General features: G+C 42.3%; 1 protein-coding gene across 1 annotated transcript in view; it reads right to left on the reverse strand.

Moving 5' to 3' along the window:
- The window catches only part of TAF4B (TATA-box binding protein associated factor 4b), a 72,523-nt gene that overhangs the window by 20,703 nt on the left and 36,630 nt on the right, over nt 1–15,190 (reverse strand). Inside the window, exons 12-14 of the mRNA XM_066624428.1 lie at nt 13,876–14,001; nt 9,702–9,758; nt 3,292–3,399 (exon numbers count right to left, since the gene is read on the reverse strand). Of these exons, the coding sequence (XP_066480525.1) occupies nt 3,292–3,399; nt 9,702–9,758; nt 13,876–14,001 (291 nt within the window). The remainder of the gene's footprint in view (nt 1–3,291; nt 3,400–9,701; nt 9,759–13,875; nt 14,002–15,190) is intronic.

Genomic DNA, 15,190 nt, shown 5'->3' on the forward strand with positions numbered 1-15,190 from the left:
GTGGAGGACATGGACACAGCTCCCCCTTCTGAGAGAGATTTGGCAGAGCTGGATGACTCTCAGGACTTGGTACTTCTACTGGCCTCTACACAAGAAGGTGGAGGAGAAACAGCTGAATAAACATCCCCTCCTGCTGAACTCTTTGGGGAGCCAATAAATACTGCTGGTAAGGCACCCAACATAGAACCACCAACAGCTTATTTACAATCATCTGGCGTTAGCGCTGCTCTCCAGAAATCCAGCGTGGTCAATGGAAGTAATATGAGACTGGAAACTATACGCACCCAAGACAATACTGGGGAAGAAGACCTAGATTTTAGAGAACTTTTGTTCCAGCTGGAGGCTGAGGAGGGATCTCTTTCCTCAGAGGTTTTGGAGGCCTTTAAAAATTTGTCTGCTGGAGAGCAAGCCAAAGTTATTGATAATTTGGATAAGATTAGAGTCCAACTTAAAGACTCTATGGCTGGACAGATGACCATGACCTCAACTGCTATTGGAACAAGGACTGCTCAGTCGAACTCTAACGTTCCCCACCGACCATCTGCTGTTCAACCGTCTAAAACACAGAAGCTTATTTCTTTGGGATGTGGAGAGGAAGACATTCAAGCTCTCCCATCAGATTGACTTACATCTGCAACACCTGATCTCACATCAAGGACATATTTAAAACTTCTTTCTTAGAATATTGCGGGATGGCGTAGCAAGGTTAATGATGAGACTTTCCAGAGATATTTATGTGATTTTCACGTAATCTTTTTGCAGGAAACCTGGTCTCAAATTCCTTTACACCTTCAAGGTTTTAATTCCTACAACATTCCAGCTTATAGAATAAGCTCCAAGGGGCGTTTGCAAGCGGGGATGACAATTTTTGTCTCTTTCCAGCTAAATTCAGAACTGGTGGTCACCAAGACAACTAGCAAATTATGTCATGCAGTCAAGCTTATTCTTAACAATCTCCAGTTAATAATTGTAAATGTTTATCTTCCTCCTGGCTTGAACAAACAATTATTATCCCAGAATTGGAGCACCTTCTCTAAAATTGTCATGGAGTTAGACATGCAATTTCCTTCATGCCATTGTCTTATCGGTGGGGATTTCAACGCCAGGGTTGGAAATTCAGAGCCGTTGCTCAGTACTGCCGCAAACTTAGATCCTGATTCATCTTTCCTTGATTTATTTTCTTTAGAAAGATTTTCCAAAGATAATAAAACGAATGCAGCTGGCCTCTATTTGGCCAGATTCTGTGTCAATTTTAATACAATATGGTTAAATGGCCTTGTAGATTTCCCCAATTCAGGTGAATTCACTTATGCTTCAGCCATTGGTTCCAGTGTTATAGATTATTTCTTGGTTCCACTTCACCTCAAGGTGAATGTTATTGATTTTTTGGTTGATGATCTAGGAATGAGTGACCATTTTCCTTTAATACTCAAGCTAGATTTAGGTTCTTTCCAGTACTCCACCCCTGATGTAGAACTTGAAAATGAATATGAAATTAGGCCTAAAATCATGTGGAATACTACAATTAATCAGAAAATGAGCGAACTGCTCTACACGGAGCCGTACAAGAGCTATAGAATCCAACTAATCCCAGTGTTATTTTAAACGTTCTTTGATATCAAAAGTTAAAAGGGGAACAATGATAATTGGCAGATGAATGCTTCTCTGCTGAAGGAAAAACCGAGACCTTTCTAATCACAACATAAAAGGGAAGGGGCTAGAGCAGTGATTCTCAAACTCTTGGGGAATCTGAGAACTGAAGGTAATTGCTTGTGGGAGCAGTTTCTGGGATGGGGATATCCTGACTGTGCTGCAGCAATTGCAGTGCCTTGAGCACCCAACAGCATTTAAGCATACCCGAAGGGGACTGTGCAGCTTCCCAGAGGATTCAGAAAGCTCACAGTACCCACTGCAGTGGGCTGCAACCTGCAGTTAGAGCCCACTTCTGGTTTGCAGTCAGAGCACTGGAGCAGGGAGTTTCCAAAACTGGAAGTGGGCTCCAACTGCAGTACGGACTCCATTGCTGCGGAGGGGGCTGCGAGGCTCCAGGACCCTCTGGGAAGCAGCACAGTCTTCCCAAGTATGTTTAAATGCTGTTGGGTGCCCGCAGCACCATGATCGCTGCAGTGCCATAGGGACACTCATTTCTGGGTCACTCCCCTTAAGGGGAAAGTGACCCTTTTCAGTTCCAATGGTGGGTTGTGACCCACCAGTTTGAGAACCAATGGGCTAGAGCAGAGCTTTTCATACTTGGGCATCGTGACGCCCCCGCCTGCAGGCCCTGGCCCCTGCCCCCTTAAGGGGCAGGGGCAGCAGCGTGATCCCCAGGATCGTGCCGCTCAGGGGGGCTGCAGGGGCTTGGGTACACATACCCAAGCCCCTGCGGCCTCCCGGGGGTGTGGGGAGCCCAGCACGACCTGCAGCAGGGCTCCCCAAAGCAGTGAAAGTAGATGCGGGGTGATTGCACTCCACTTCCGCTTTAGGTGGGGCGTGATCACTCTGCATCTACTTTCACTGCTGCAGGGAGCCCTGCATCCCCCGGGAGGCTGCAGGGGCTTGGGTACGTGTAACCAAGCCCCTGCAGCCCCCCTGAGCGGCGCGATCCTGAGGATCGCACAAATGCCTTCCCCCACCCCTGCTGCCTCCCTCCTCCTGCCCACGCAACAACTTAGTGGCTCTCAAGCTCTCCCAGAGAGTTTGAGAACCACTGGGCTAGAGTAAAAGCCTTGTTGATAAGGACACTGAATTTTCTTCTACGTAGTTGGAAACTTATACCATAGTCTTTCGAGACTGAAGGTTGCCAACATGGAGTTGGAAACTTGGGAAACTTCCAAACTTCTCTTATATAAGGACTCAGGGTAAGTATTCTGAAACTGTGTGAAAATTCTGAGTGGACAGAATAGGCAAAAAATTCCTCCCAGTTTGCCTTACAATGATGTCAGAAAGTGGTACTTGTAACATCAGCACAAATGACAAGCCTGCAGCAAAAAAATAAAGTAAATCCACTTTTAGACCACTATAGACCACTTTTGCAAAAAGAAGGGAAAATTACTGCTCTGGCATTCCCCCCAAATTGGCTATTTAAGATAGCAATATTCCCCCCCCCCAATATCATGTATTACACAATGAAGAAGATGCTAAATTGATGCTAACAGTTATAGCATGGCCTACAAACCTGTTAGAAGTACTCTGCCATATGAGATGTTGCCCAACCAACACTGAAAATCAGAAACAAGGTTCAACTGGATGCTAGAAGATCTAGCAGAAAAAATCCCATGTTTTTATACGTACCTCATGTCCCAATGAATCCAGTGGTCTCTTTTTTCTTGGACCAATGGCTGCCAGAGCTGCACGATTAGCCTCCCTTTGTTGCATTTGTGCAAGTTCTAATTGTTGCATCTAATTTAAAACAAAAAGAGAAAATTATGAATAAGTTAGATTGCAGCACCCTAAAGCTGATAGAGACCAGATGCAATCTTTTGACCTGCCTTCTACACAATGAAAGTTTTACATAAATGTATAATTCTCTATAGTCTGGTTTAACCCATTACTCATTTGCATTTCAACACTACAAATTCGTATATATTAGTCTTTAAAAATAGACCCCCTGAATATGCTTTTATAATTTAATAAGCTACATATGTGCTTAAATGTAGTAAAAAGTTAATACCATAACACTACATTTCAGATTACATCTTCCCTATGATCACAGAAGGCAGATTGGAATACTCAACTCCCATTGCACCCATCATTTGAGACATGATAAAATAGCGAGACTCTCATTGGTAGGTGCACTGTGCACACCGCAGGCAAGACCAAACATGTATGGCTTGTTGACATACACTATAAATCACTGCTAAATGTATAAACCGATTCCACCAAGTATTGCTTTGGAAGTGACAAAAGAAGGTAACACAAGTTCTCAAATTTTGGTTCTACCATGGGCCTAATTCACACATGCAAGTAATTATGCAAGAAGCAACATTCAGACATACCAAAACCAGCCCTGAGTGCTCATACCATCAATCACCTCAAGAATAACCACAATTACTTATGAGGAATACCCCTTCAGACTAGTACTCTAGATTTCTGAGTATTACTCTATATTTGTTCAAAAGAGATAGTCTTGAGATCAGAAGCAAGTCAGAAAGTGTTATAAGCCCATTTTCTTTTTGATTTTTCCATCTGCTCCACACACAAAGTTTTTTTTTAAACCTGTGTAAAGATCAAATTGCCATGAAAACATAGCAGAAATTGTAAAATGGTCTTTGTTGCTGCTGGCCTTTTTAATAATATATAGGTTTTTAAAGTCTGGTCTTGAAGCAGTCGAGAGTTTCTAGGTGACACAATAACCATTTTAGTTAATCTGACCTGAAGCACAAATAAAGCAAGGTACATTTTTTAGAGCCCTTCCCCAATAGTGAAATGGCATTTGCAGCACTGCTGTAATCACATGAAGCAATTTTTAAGAAGGGGAAACCTCTGTTCAGTTTTAAGAAAAGATTTCCTTTCCATCTCAAAGAAATTGGATTTTTCACTTTATAAAGTTTTTATAAAGCAGCACTTCAATACAACTTGGAAAGCCAAGTACTTTCATTTGGTAAGAGATATACTGATATTATAAAGGACACATGCTTAAGAACACTGAATGCCACAGATAGAAGCTTATGGGCAGTTCAATGATTGCATTATTTGTTCCATGCACTATGACACTTTGAATATTCAATAGGTTTCATTGCGATACAGAACCACCACTACAGATTTCAGGTGCAAGAAAGTCTCATCTTCTAAAAGGGGTTAGTGAGCAACAGAACAGCCCCAGGGATCAAAATATAGCCATCAGAATTTTCAGTCATGTTGCCCTTACAACCAGTTATACAACTGCATTAATTTCATTTTTAAGTCATTCAAACGTGTAACATCACAACCTTTGATGCCATTCATTCATTCTATAGTTCCAGATATTCTTGTATTGCTGGAACTGGGCCATTGCACTTGCACTTAACAGGAAAACAAGTAGGTCCCCTTATCAGGTATGCACAGATTCAATTATCTGTGGCTCAGTGCCCCTCCCTGCATGCCCACAGTTAACTTCTACTTCCTGTTTAGTGCTGGGCCTAGTTTTGTCAGGCATTCAGGCTGCCAAAAGCCTGCTATCACCACACTATAAGCTTAAATGCTTATAGAAACCTGTTTAAAGCAAGAAATACTTCCCAATAAACCTTTAAAGAACGTTGATGGGTGAGCACAGGGGTGCTATTAATATAGTCATCCCCGTATCCATGCAGGGTGTCCCTGGAACAGCTCCTCCATGAATTCAGGGGCATGCATGTACTCAGAGGCTGGTTTCAATGTTCTTACAGTGCTCTTAAAAAATAATCAACTTCAATATACAGCACTGAAGTTCTAGGACTGAACTACTTGTGAGTGCAGATGAAGATCTTACATTTAAATGGGATCCATACTGAAAACTCCCTGCACATAAAGGTAGCATGCCATGGCTGCATCTCAAGAAGGCACCCACTGAATAAAAATAGGTTATCCTCACAGTCCTCTATCTGTCAGGTCCTTGCAGGGGGTGATGGGAAGGGGCGAGCTGTGGCCTCGCCCACACTGGACAGCACTTTGCTGCCCACACCAACAGCAGGTTCAATCTTCACCTGCAAGGTTGCCACCCCCATTATGTTTATGCAAAAATTCTAAAATCCAGAAAACTCCAAAATTCAGAATGCTTCCAGTCCCAAGTAGTCCGAATAAGGCATACCCAACCTGTACTTTTGCCTCTATAGCGCAGGCTTAACAAACTGTTCTTATGCCTTACCCTTGGCTTGCTTCATCAACATACTGACAAAACCAAAATTTTTGCTCTTTTCAATATTCTTCATCTGAACATCTAATAACGTCTTCTTGCCATCTATTGCTTCCTTGAACACAGTATTTAAACAGGTTATCATCCTCTTGAACTTTATACCACAGATTAGAAAGGGAATGAAAATGAACATCTTATCTGAGCTTCAAGTGTAGTATATTTAAATACCCCCAAGCTGAGACTTTGACTTAACTTATTTTAACCAATTCCTTCCTATGAGCAGTTTCTTCTTTTGAAATCAAATGTGAGTACAGTTAACCCTTGATTTAGATGAACTAATGTGAGAAGGTGTGTCTATTAGTTATGGAAGTCTTCAGACTGGACACCCCCCCATTCATCTGTTAAACCCCTACCATAGCAAGCTCCCTAGATACAGGGAGCTCTAGGAATGGAGGAACATCTCCATTTCTAGAGTGCCCTATCATAAAAAGGAGCAGCAGCGATGGAGCTCTCCAAGTTAGGTAAGCATTGGGCAGGGGCTTGGGACAGTCTTGTCTACTTTCCAGGACTTCTTCAGCACAGGCACTGCCACTCTCCATCCCCAGGCACGGACTCTAGGAATGGAGGCACTTCTTCATTTGCAAGGCTGCTCTAGATCAGCATTTCTCAGTGTTTGTTCCCCGCTGTACCACTTCTGCATGGTCCACCTACTGGAAGTACCACCAGAAGAAACTGGTAATGATGTCATCACCAGTTACTTCTGGATTTAGAAGCTAGACAAAATGCAACGAACACTGATAAGAGGCTCAGGGCAGATAGGAGGGCTTTTTTTAGGTTGCAAAAAGCATATGCTGGAGCTCTGCCCACTGAGCCGAGTCACCTACTACTGCTTGCTGCATTGCTGGTCTTGCTGCCAGGTGGTGGGGGTCCCGTATGTACCACCAGATGCCACCTCAAGTACCACTGGTTTATGAAACACTGCTCTAGATTTGAGGGTGAAAAGGAGGGCAGCACCACCAGGAGATTCCTGGAAGGTAGGTAAACCTGTCCCTGAGCCCCATCCCAATACTTGGAGAGCTCTGTCAGCACTGCCAAGGGAGCTCTATAAGGTAAGGTTTAGTGCAGTTTCTCAAACTGTGGTTTGCAACTCAATTTTTGGTGTGTTACAGACTTGCCAAGGCCAGAAACCTGCAGGGTAAAATGGTGCATGACCCTGACCACCTTGCAGCTTCCTGGTCCAAAAATCAGATTGCAACCCACTATTTAAGACAGCAGCAGCAAAACCCAGAAGCACCATACTAACAGCACTACAGGTCCCAGGTTGGGTCGCTACCCTCTTTAAGAAGGCAGATTCCAAAACAAGAATGTGCATGCCTGACCTTGAGGGGTCACACCCCCAAATTGGGAAACACTGAAATAAACTTATACATGGGGGGAGGGTACAGCCTATATAACCACAGCTTTAATTTCCATGAGCTTCATTTCAACCAGGGCCAGAGGATGATTTTATATATGCAAGATTCATTTGATTGTCTCCTTGACTTGAATGTGTTCCCCAAATAAGATGTCAGCAATTCACAGTTCAATGATTCTCCCATGAAATTCAGTCATATGTAAGCTGGAGAATGTGGCAGTAGCCTGCCTCAAGTATACATGCACACACACAAATGCTGGAACCCTAGGGGAAAAAAACAAAAACTATTTTGTCCACTCACCTACTTCTAAAATATTCTGTTGTGCTGCCATTTATCATCAAGACTGGCACAAATGTTAACTTGGGTCAGTTCAGATACTATTGTCTTTATTATTGTCTGCAGTTCAGATGCCATTTTTAGCATGCAGTGAAAAAGCACTGATGCACATACCCGCCCACCTAGGGCATGGTTCTCCCAAATCAAGGCATAATTGAAATGCTTCAAAGTAGTACTAAGATGGCATATTAATAGGCAGACTTGACAAGACACACATGTGCATGATTAGGTGATGGGGCAATCAGTGGGTGCGTAGGAGAAGTTATGAATGCCGATGCTTTACTCCCAGTTCGTGCACAACAACAACTCCCAGTTGTTTCAAAGAAGTCACAGTATCATCCAAACCAATCCTACGTTGATCTTCCACTCTGGCCTTTGCCAAATCAGAATGCCTCTAAACTCTATGCTTATTCTTAAGACTGCGTGCATCAAATTTATAATAGTTTGACAGATGGTTCAAGATGGGACTTGCAAGACAAAGCAGGACTGGAATATGCTTAACATGGAGGAACATTTTAATGGAGAAACCAATGGAGGAACATTAGTGTTTTCCAGTGTCAGTGATATGAGAACTTAGAGGGGCAGTGACTAAGGGCGCAATCCTAATCCTTTATATCAGTGCCTTCCAGCACTGGCATAGTAGTGCCAATGGGACGTGTGCTGCATCCTGCAGTTGGGTGTCACTCATCGAAGCCTCCTCAAAGTAAGGGAATGTTTGTTCCCTTACCTGAGAGCTGCTTTTGCCCTTATGTCAGTGATGGAAAGGACTGACATAAGGGGTTAGGATTGCACCCTAAGTAACATTCATCTCCCCTCCGCCAAGTCAAGCCATATGCAAGTTCATCTCTACAAAACTTAATATGTTGAGATTTAGCAGAGTAACAAGTTCATTTCTGTCCTTCTATTTCATGGACACTTCTTGACTTTGGAGTCTGGTGCATTGATTTGGAGACCATTTTACTGGATTGCCATTTGTTTTGCCTCGCCTCCTACATTAATCCAAACAATAAGGGCCTTTAAAGCATTCATAAATAACCCACTGTTGCTTCTATTGGCACCTAGAAGCCAACCGTAGCAATGTTAAGCAACAACGAATTTCATAGTTCAAGAGACACAGTTAAAAAAGGTTTCTCAGAAAAATCACTCATTTACCACAGAGATCCTTAAAAATGGCATGAAATCAGTCAAGTAACTATAGAAACCAATTTCTTCAGCTCTGTATCACACATCTCACACCTCAATTGTCTTTATTATTGTCTGCTGTCAGATCCTTAATCAGAAATGTGAACAGGCTTGATTTATTCAGCAGGGAAAAGAATCTGTAGGTCAAGTAAAAAAATATCTCACTCACAGAGTCTTCAACCTTAGGTATTTTCATTTAATTCTATTCCCAGTAGCTCTGGGGGCAACTCCAGTGAGATCCAATATTAAGGCTCAATTAAAATAAGCTCCAATTAGTGGAGCTTTTTTCTCTCCGGCTAGAAAAGTCAGGAAATGGATATTGGGAAATGTAAAAAGTCAGCTACTGAGAGGAGGCTGCAGCAGACATAAATGAACTTATTTGTTGATTTCTGCAGTTGCTATGCAGAGGCCTCTGGGAGTAAAAGCTTAACCAGTCTAAGCTATAAACTAAAACCCCTGCAGCTAAACATGAACTGTGTGAAACAAGGGCTCCATTCCAGAACAGAAAACTGCTGGGCCCAGAAAATTAAAAGCCAGAGGCGTTTTCCATTTAAAACTAAATCCCAGTACCGCCTCCCAGCCAAAGAATTATAAGCAGTATCAGATTTACAAAACGAACAATTACCCTGGAAAAATGTAGCCTATTGTACGGTCCCAGATGCTAAATCTCAAAGTATCTTTTTTCTAATCCCACATTATATTCCTACCAAGCACACTGCTGTAGTTGAGGCCTGTCTAGAAATAGTTCTTTGTAAACTATGAAAATAAAATGTTAAAAGAGCTCATAATTCATTGACCTCATTTGAAGTGCTGCCCTTGCCTTCAGCAGTTCCTGTCCTTCCCCAAGGCCTCGGCAAATGGTATGCAACAGCAAAATAAACCCTGACCTAATTGCCAGGAGAGGGCTGCCAACCTTCCCTCCAAATACAAAGGCAAGCAGGGTAACTTGAAAGACCTACCTCTTTTGCTTTCTGCTTTAGACGCAGCTGCTCAGGATCTTCTTTATTGGAACGGCTCTATCAAAAAGCAAAATTTAATAGGAATTACTAGAACCAAACATTCAAAATAAAGCACGTTTTTAAATATTTAATAAGGCACCATTCTCTCCTCTGATTGAAAATCTTAGCTGTAGGGGTTTAATGCCTCAAGCCAGGCTGGCTCTTCTCCTCCTCCCTCCCCACAACCCTCCCTTTATCAGGGACTGCCGCCTCTGTTCTAGCCCAGAGGAAGCTTGAACTAAAAATGATGCTAACATTGTCAGTCAGGTCCAGCCTAGGCGTGATGATGTTCATGTCAGCAGCAGACACTTGGAAAAAAGAGACGTAGCGAGGAGGGAAAGAGGATCCAACACCATTTTTGCTGGGTTACAGCTGGCCTCCTTAAGAAGCCTAATTTTTAGTGCCTGAATTCCAGACAATACGTAGAAATAAATCTTTTTGCAAAGGTGATACTGGTTTACGTTTTATGTTCCAGATTGCCACCAATGAACTGTCTCAGTATGGCAAGTAAAGGCTTCCAAATCTATCCAAAGGGAACTAGCATGGAATAATTATGGGTGTAATTTGACTTCCAAGTTCAAGTCTCAGCACAAACAATTTCACTGTGTGGCCATCAGCAAGCCACTCACCACCAGCCCACTATTAAGCAACGGGGACAATGCTGACCTCTTACAGGATTCTTTGTAAGGGACTAGCCTCAATGGCTTGCCGAAGAGGTCGACAATGACTCCATGCAAGCCATGTTTTACAGACTGGGCGTCACCTGCTATCCAGCATGTGTTCTTTCCTTGACTAATTTAACCATTGTTCAGAGTTACATGAATGCCAATTCTAACTACAGGTTCCCTCAAACCAGGATCTGAAGAAGTTTAAAGTGGGTTTACAAACCACATGAGGTTATATGGTTGGGGCTAGTGTACATGCAATGCTAAACAATAGTTAACACTGACCATATTGGAAGATGAGAGAAAGGAGGGAGATTTGCTTCAGAATGAAAAAGAAATACATGCCCCAGAGACTGGCTCCATCTGTAAGTCATGGCTACAGCTAAGAAACTGCCTTGCATCAAAATCAGAGTGTAGGTGTTTCTAGCCAAATACACTCATGCCACATAGGAACTTCTGCATGTAAATAATGCACTCTACTTCTAAGCAATGATAACCTTCCCATAGTTTGCAGGGGCCCAACAGTTAAGTCTGCATCAGGTCAAGAGTGAAAAGCACTTACAAACCATACTGTATTAAAAAGTCAGTTATATAGGCAAGGAATGCCGCATTGTATAGTGTGGCGTAGTGCAGTGGTTCTGGAGTTGCACTTAGATCTGCGAGGATCCAGTTTCAAATCCCCAAGCATCCAACGAAATTTCCTGGGTGACCTTGGGCCAGTCATTATCTCTTGGTTTAACCTACCTCACAGAGTTGTTGTGAGGACAAAAGGAGGAAGGAACTATGTACACCACCCTGAGATCTGTGGAGGAAGGGCGGTATAAAAATGTGGAAAATTAAACTAAAACTATGCTTGGACTTGCCCATCTTTTTTGGCCTCACATGGCAGAGTAAGGCAGTCGTCCTAAGAAGAGCCTTCTTGACTGCTCTGTTATGACAATCTGGTGCTGTTAGTAATTGTAAGTTCTATTATTGTTTGGCTTATATTCTACTGCTTTATGAACTGATTATTTTGTATTATTTAAGTACACTTGCAAGCTGCCTTGAAGTTGCAAGTAGGGGCTCATGCTATTTAAGATTCCCCCATATAAAAATTATCTGTACATAATAAAACCAAAATGTCAAGGAGAAGACTAGGGTAGAACTTATTCTTTTGCTTCTTTTAATGTGCAAGAAAATTTTTTTTTGCTCCCCTGAACAAGATTCGATAATGTGACTGCCTGAAGTGGTACCGTCCAAACAGCTCAGCTGCTAATCTTTTTGGAGTAAGAGGGTCATTCCTCACAAATGAACTTGTATTTTGGCCTAGCAAGGAAGGAAGACTGGGGGAATGGGAAGTGCTTCCTTTTGAACTAAGCAATTCTGGCCCAGATCCTAACCCACTTTCCAGTACTGGTATAGCGGTGCCAATGGGTGCTGCATCCTGCAGTTGGGGGGCATTCATTGAGGCCTTCTCAAAGTAAGAATATTTGTTTCCTTACCAGGGAGCTGCATTGCCCTTATGCAGGTGCTGGAAAGTGAGTTAGGATTGCACCCTCTATGGCTATGTAATAACTAAGATTGCTTTTGGCTTCTGCTTTATGCTACCTATACAAGCTGTGATTTTCGCAGCTTACTAAAGTTCTCCTCCTCTGCATTAATGCCATTTTCATCTTCTCTAGAGTTTAAACTCTCAAAGTGTCTATATCTGTTTATCGGATTAAGAAAGCCAAGGCAAGACTCTACGTGGCTTTTCTTGATCTAAGAGCTGCATTTGATTCCATTGATAGAGATCTTCTTTGATCTAAATTAGCCAGCATGGGGGTTGATAAAAGACTACTGATGTTAATTAAGACCTTATACTCCAACACATCATGTAAAGTTAGATATACCAGGAGTGGTAGCCTCACACACCGCATTGCTATAAACAAAGGGGTTAAGCAGGGATGCATTCTGGCTCCCATGCTATTTAACCTGTTCCTGAATGATTTAGCCCCGGCCTTGAAGACAGTGGATGGTCACTGCCCGATACTTGGGTTCTATCTAGTGCTGCTATTACTGTATGCGGATGATGCGGCTCTTATTTCTCGAACAAGAATTGGCTTAAAACGTCTACTTAATAAATCTATAGAGTATTTTACATCCAACAAGTTACAGATTAACTACTCTAAATCTAAAATCATGATATTTGCCAACAATTGGAAACCATTTAACTGGTCATTTACGGGCAACAAAATGCAACAGGTAAAGACATTCAGATATTTCGGCGTTAATTTCCGAATTAATTACAAGCATTCATGGGTTTCTCATCGTAATGCAGTCCTAAATGCATCAAAAATCTCATCCCTTGCAATTTCCCAGTTTTTTTTTTAGCCAAGGTAACAGATATTTCCCGGCTGCTTTAGAGGTATTCAAGGCTAAGGTACTTTCGCAAGTTCTTTATGGCTGTCCAATCTGGCATAAGGCCTTGAATCATTCAACTGAGAGCATACAGGCCTCCTACCTGCGGAGGATCTTTGGTTTTCCCAGATGTGTTCCATACTCTGCTATGTGTCTTGAAGTGGGCTTTATCAGACTCAAAACGTTGGCTTAGTCAAGACCAGTAAAATTTTGGCTTGCAATCCTATTCAATGCTGCCCTGTATGGGCTAATGTACCAGCTTCTGGCTGATCCAGTACTGCCTGTGGAGGTTGCGGATACACTCACCAAGCTTAAATCGATAGGACTAGACACAGCAAGCCTGGGTATGATTGGTTTAAGCAAAGCCTACAGGACTATCAAGGAAAGATTGCTCGATATTGAGTGTCAAGAGCTATTCTGTGCAGCTAGCACCATTTGCTCCCCTCTCCATCTGCACAGTCAGATTTGGGAAGCTGGCTTCTTTCTTTTATCATCTGGAGTGCCTGCAGGCTCGCAGAGCATTCTCCCTTGCAAGATGCAATGCATTTCCATCAGCTCTGCTAGCTGGCAGGTTTAGTGGCATTCCCTACTCAGAAAGAAGATGTACCTGTGACAGGAATTGTATGGAGACATTATATCATATATTTTTTTATTGCCCACTGCATGACACCCTTCCTAAGAACTATCTGGCTCCACTGCTGAACAAAATGCAGGGTTGGGAGGATTCATTTAAATTACAAACTCTTCTTTCTATAGAGGATACTGACTCTCTTGACAAGGTTGCCAACTTGTTTCTGGGATTCTGGCAGGACAGAATTCTGGGTCTTCTGCTATATTATGGTGAATGGGGGGGAGGAGGTATTGGATGATTATGATTGTTTTATTTTAGTGTGTGTGTGTGTTCTGGATGTTTGTTCTGTATTTCTGCTATCTATGCCAATAAAGGTCTTATGTATGTATATCTGTTTATGTGTCTGCTACAGAGAATCTTCTATAGTTCTTATATTCATGATACTTCTTTAGCAGCAAGGTCTACAAATGTTTAGCAGGCACAAATCTTTTGTGCGCCTCAAATCCTTCCAAATTCTCACCTTAGCTGCTCGAAGCAGCATCTCCCGCTCCTCTTCATCTCTTCTCTGCTTCTCCATTTGATCCAGTTTCTCAAGGAACTTAAGCTGAGCTCGAGTATCATTGGACATTATGTACTTGTCGTTGTCCTAGAGGACAGAGGGAACTTTCGATGAATCTACCAATAAAACTATCACTCCCTCAAAGACTGCCCTAGTTAACAAAGATTTGATCACCAATAATAGCTAGTTGAGATGTATTCCATCTCTTTTTCAAAACACACTTAGTTTAACATTGGTTCCATGCTCATTTTCTTATTGAGTAGGCCAGTCTCACCAGAGAGTTAACCCAAGATATTCAGTTACTTATCTCTATAAACTCTATAACAATGGGAGAATAAGTGGGGTAGCCTTAAAGACCCATTTCCCAACCAACCATTTAGCCCCTGATGCACAGGAGCCAAGGGGTTAGAACAAAAAGATGTGCCATTAGCATGAAATGCATAGCTAGCTTTAAAGTCAGCTTCTTCCCCCACCATGACACATTCCTTGATCCTGCCATCTAAAGAAAAACAATTTTATTCATTGGGTTTTAACCTACAGGATACAAGCACCAAGTTATCTTCCCAACCCTTTTCCACCACATATCCAAGCCCCTCCAAAAACTGTTTGAGGGTGAGGAAATTCTTGAAAACAGCATAGGATGCATTGTGTGGGGCTGCTGTAGAAGGAGAAAAATGGCTGAAAATCTACTCAAGAAAACTGTGCAAGCAGGTTTTCAGCCCACCATTCTCCCCTCCCACAGCAGTTCCCTATACCACATCTCCCACCATTTGAGGGCCTCCTGGCCCCGAAGAGCATTTTTGGAGGGAGGGGGACTATGGCCTGTCATAAGTCAGATAGAGTCAGGCAGGCAGCTTCTACCCTTGTACTTACACTCCTTAGAATACAACCTTAAGTCCCATTTGTATCTGCCAGCACCAACCACAGGACCCACACTGAAAGATGGCCAAAAAAACCCCCTCAAAAACAGAGCAGGATAAGAGATAGGACACTCCTTCCCTGTAATCTATGAACAATGACAAGATAAACCAAAACATTTGCATATTTTACAAGTCATTGAGAAGTCTCAGTTTCCCTAATGTTTGTGTTGTACAAATCATTCATGCATTATTGCAATTCACTCAGACATGCTGAATTCAGTCATTTCACTCACTGGCAAAATTTGTTAAAATGTTTAAATTACTGCAAGCAGCAACATTTTTCTTAAAGACACTGAAATATAGCATTAGCCTAAGCTTATTCACAATCTTCTCTAATATTGCAACATTATGGGAAA

This window comes from Tiliqua scincoides, chromosome 4 (assembly GCF_035046505.1).
Source record: "Tiliqua scincoides isolate rTilSci1 chromosome 4, rTilSci1.hap2, whole genome shotgun sequence".
In the NCBI taxonomy this organism is placed as follows: Eukaryota; Metazoa; Chordata; class Lepidosauria; order Squamata; family Scincidae; genus Tiliqua; species Tiliqua scincoides.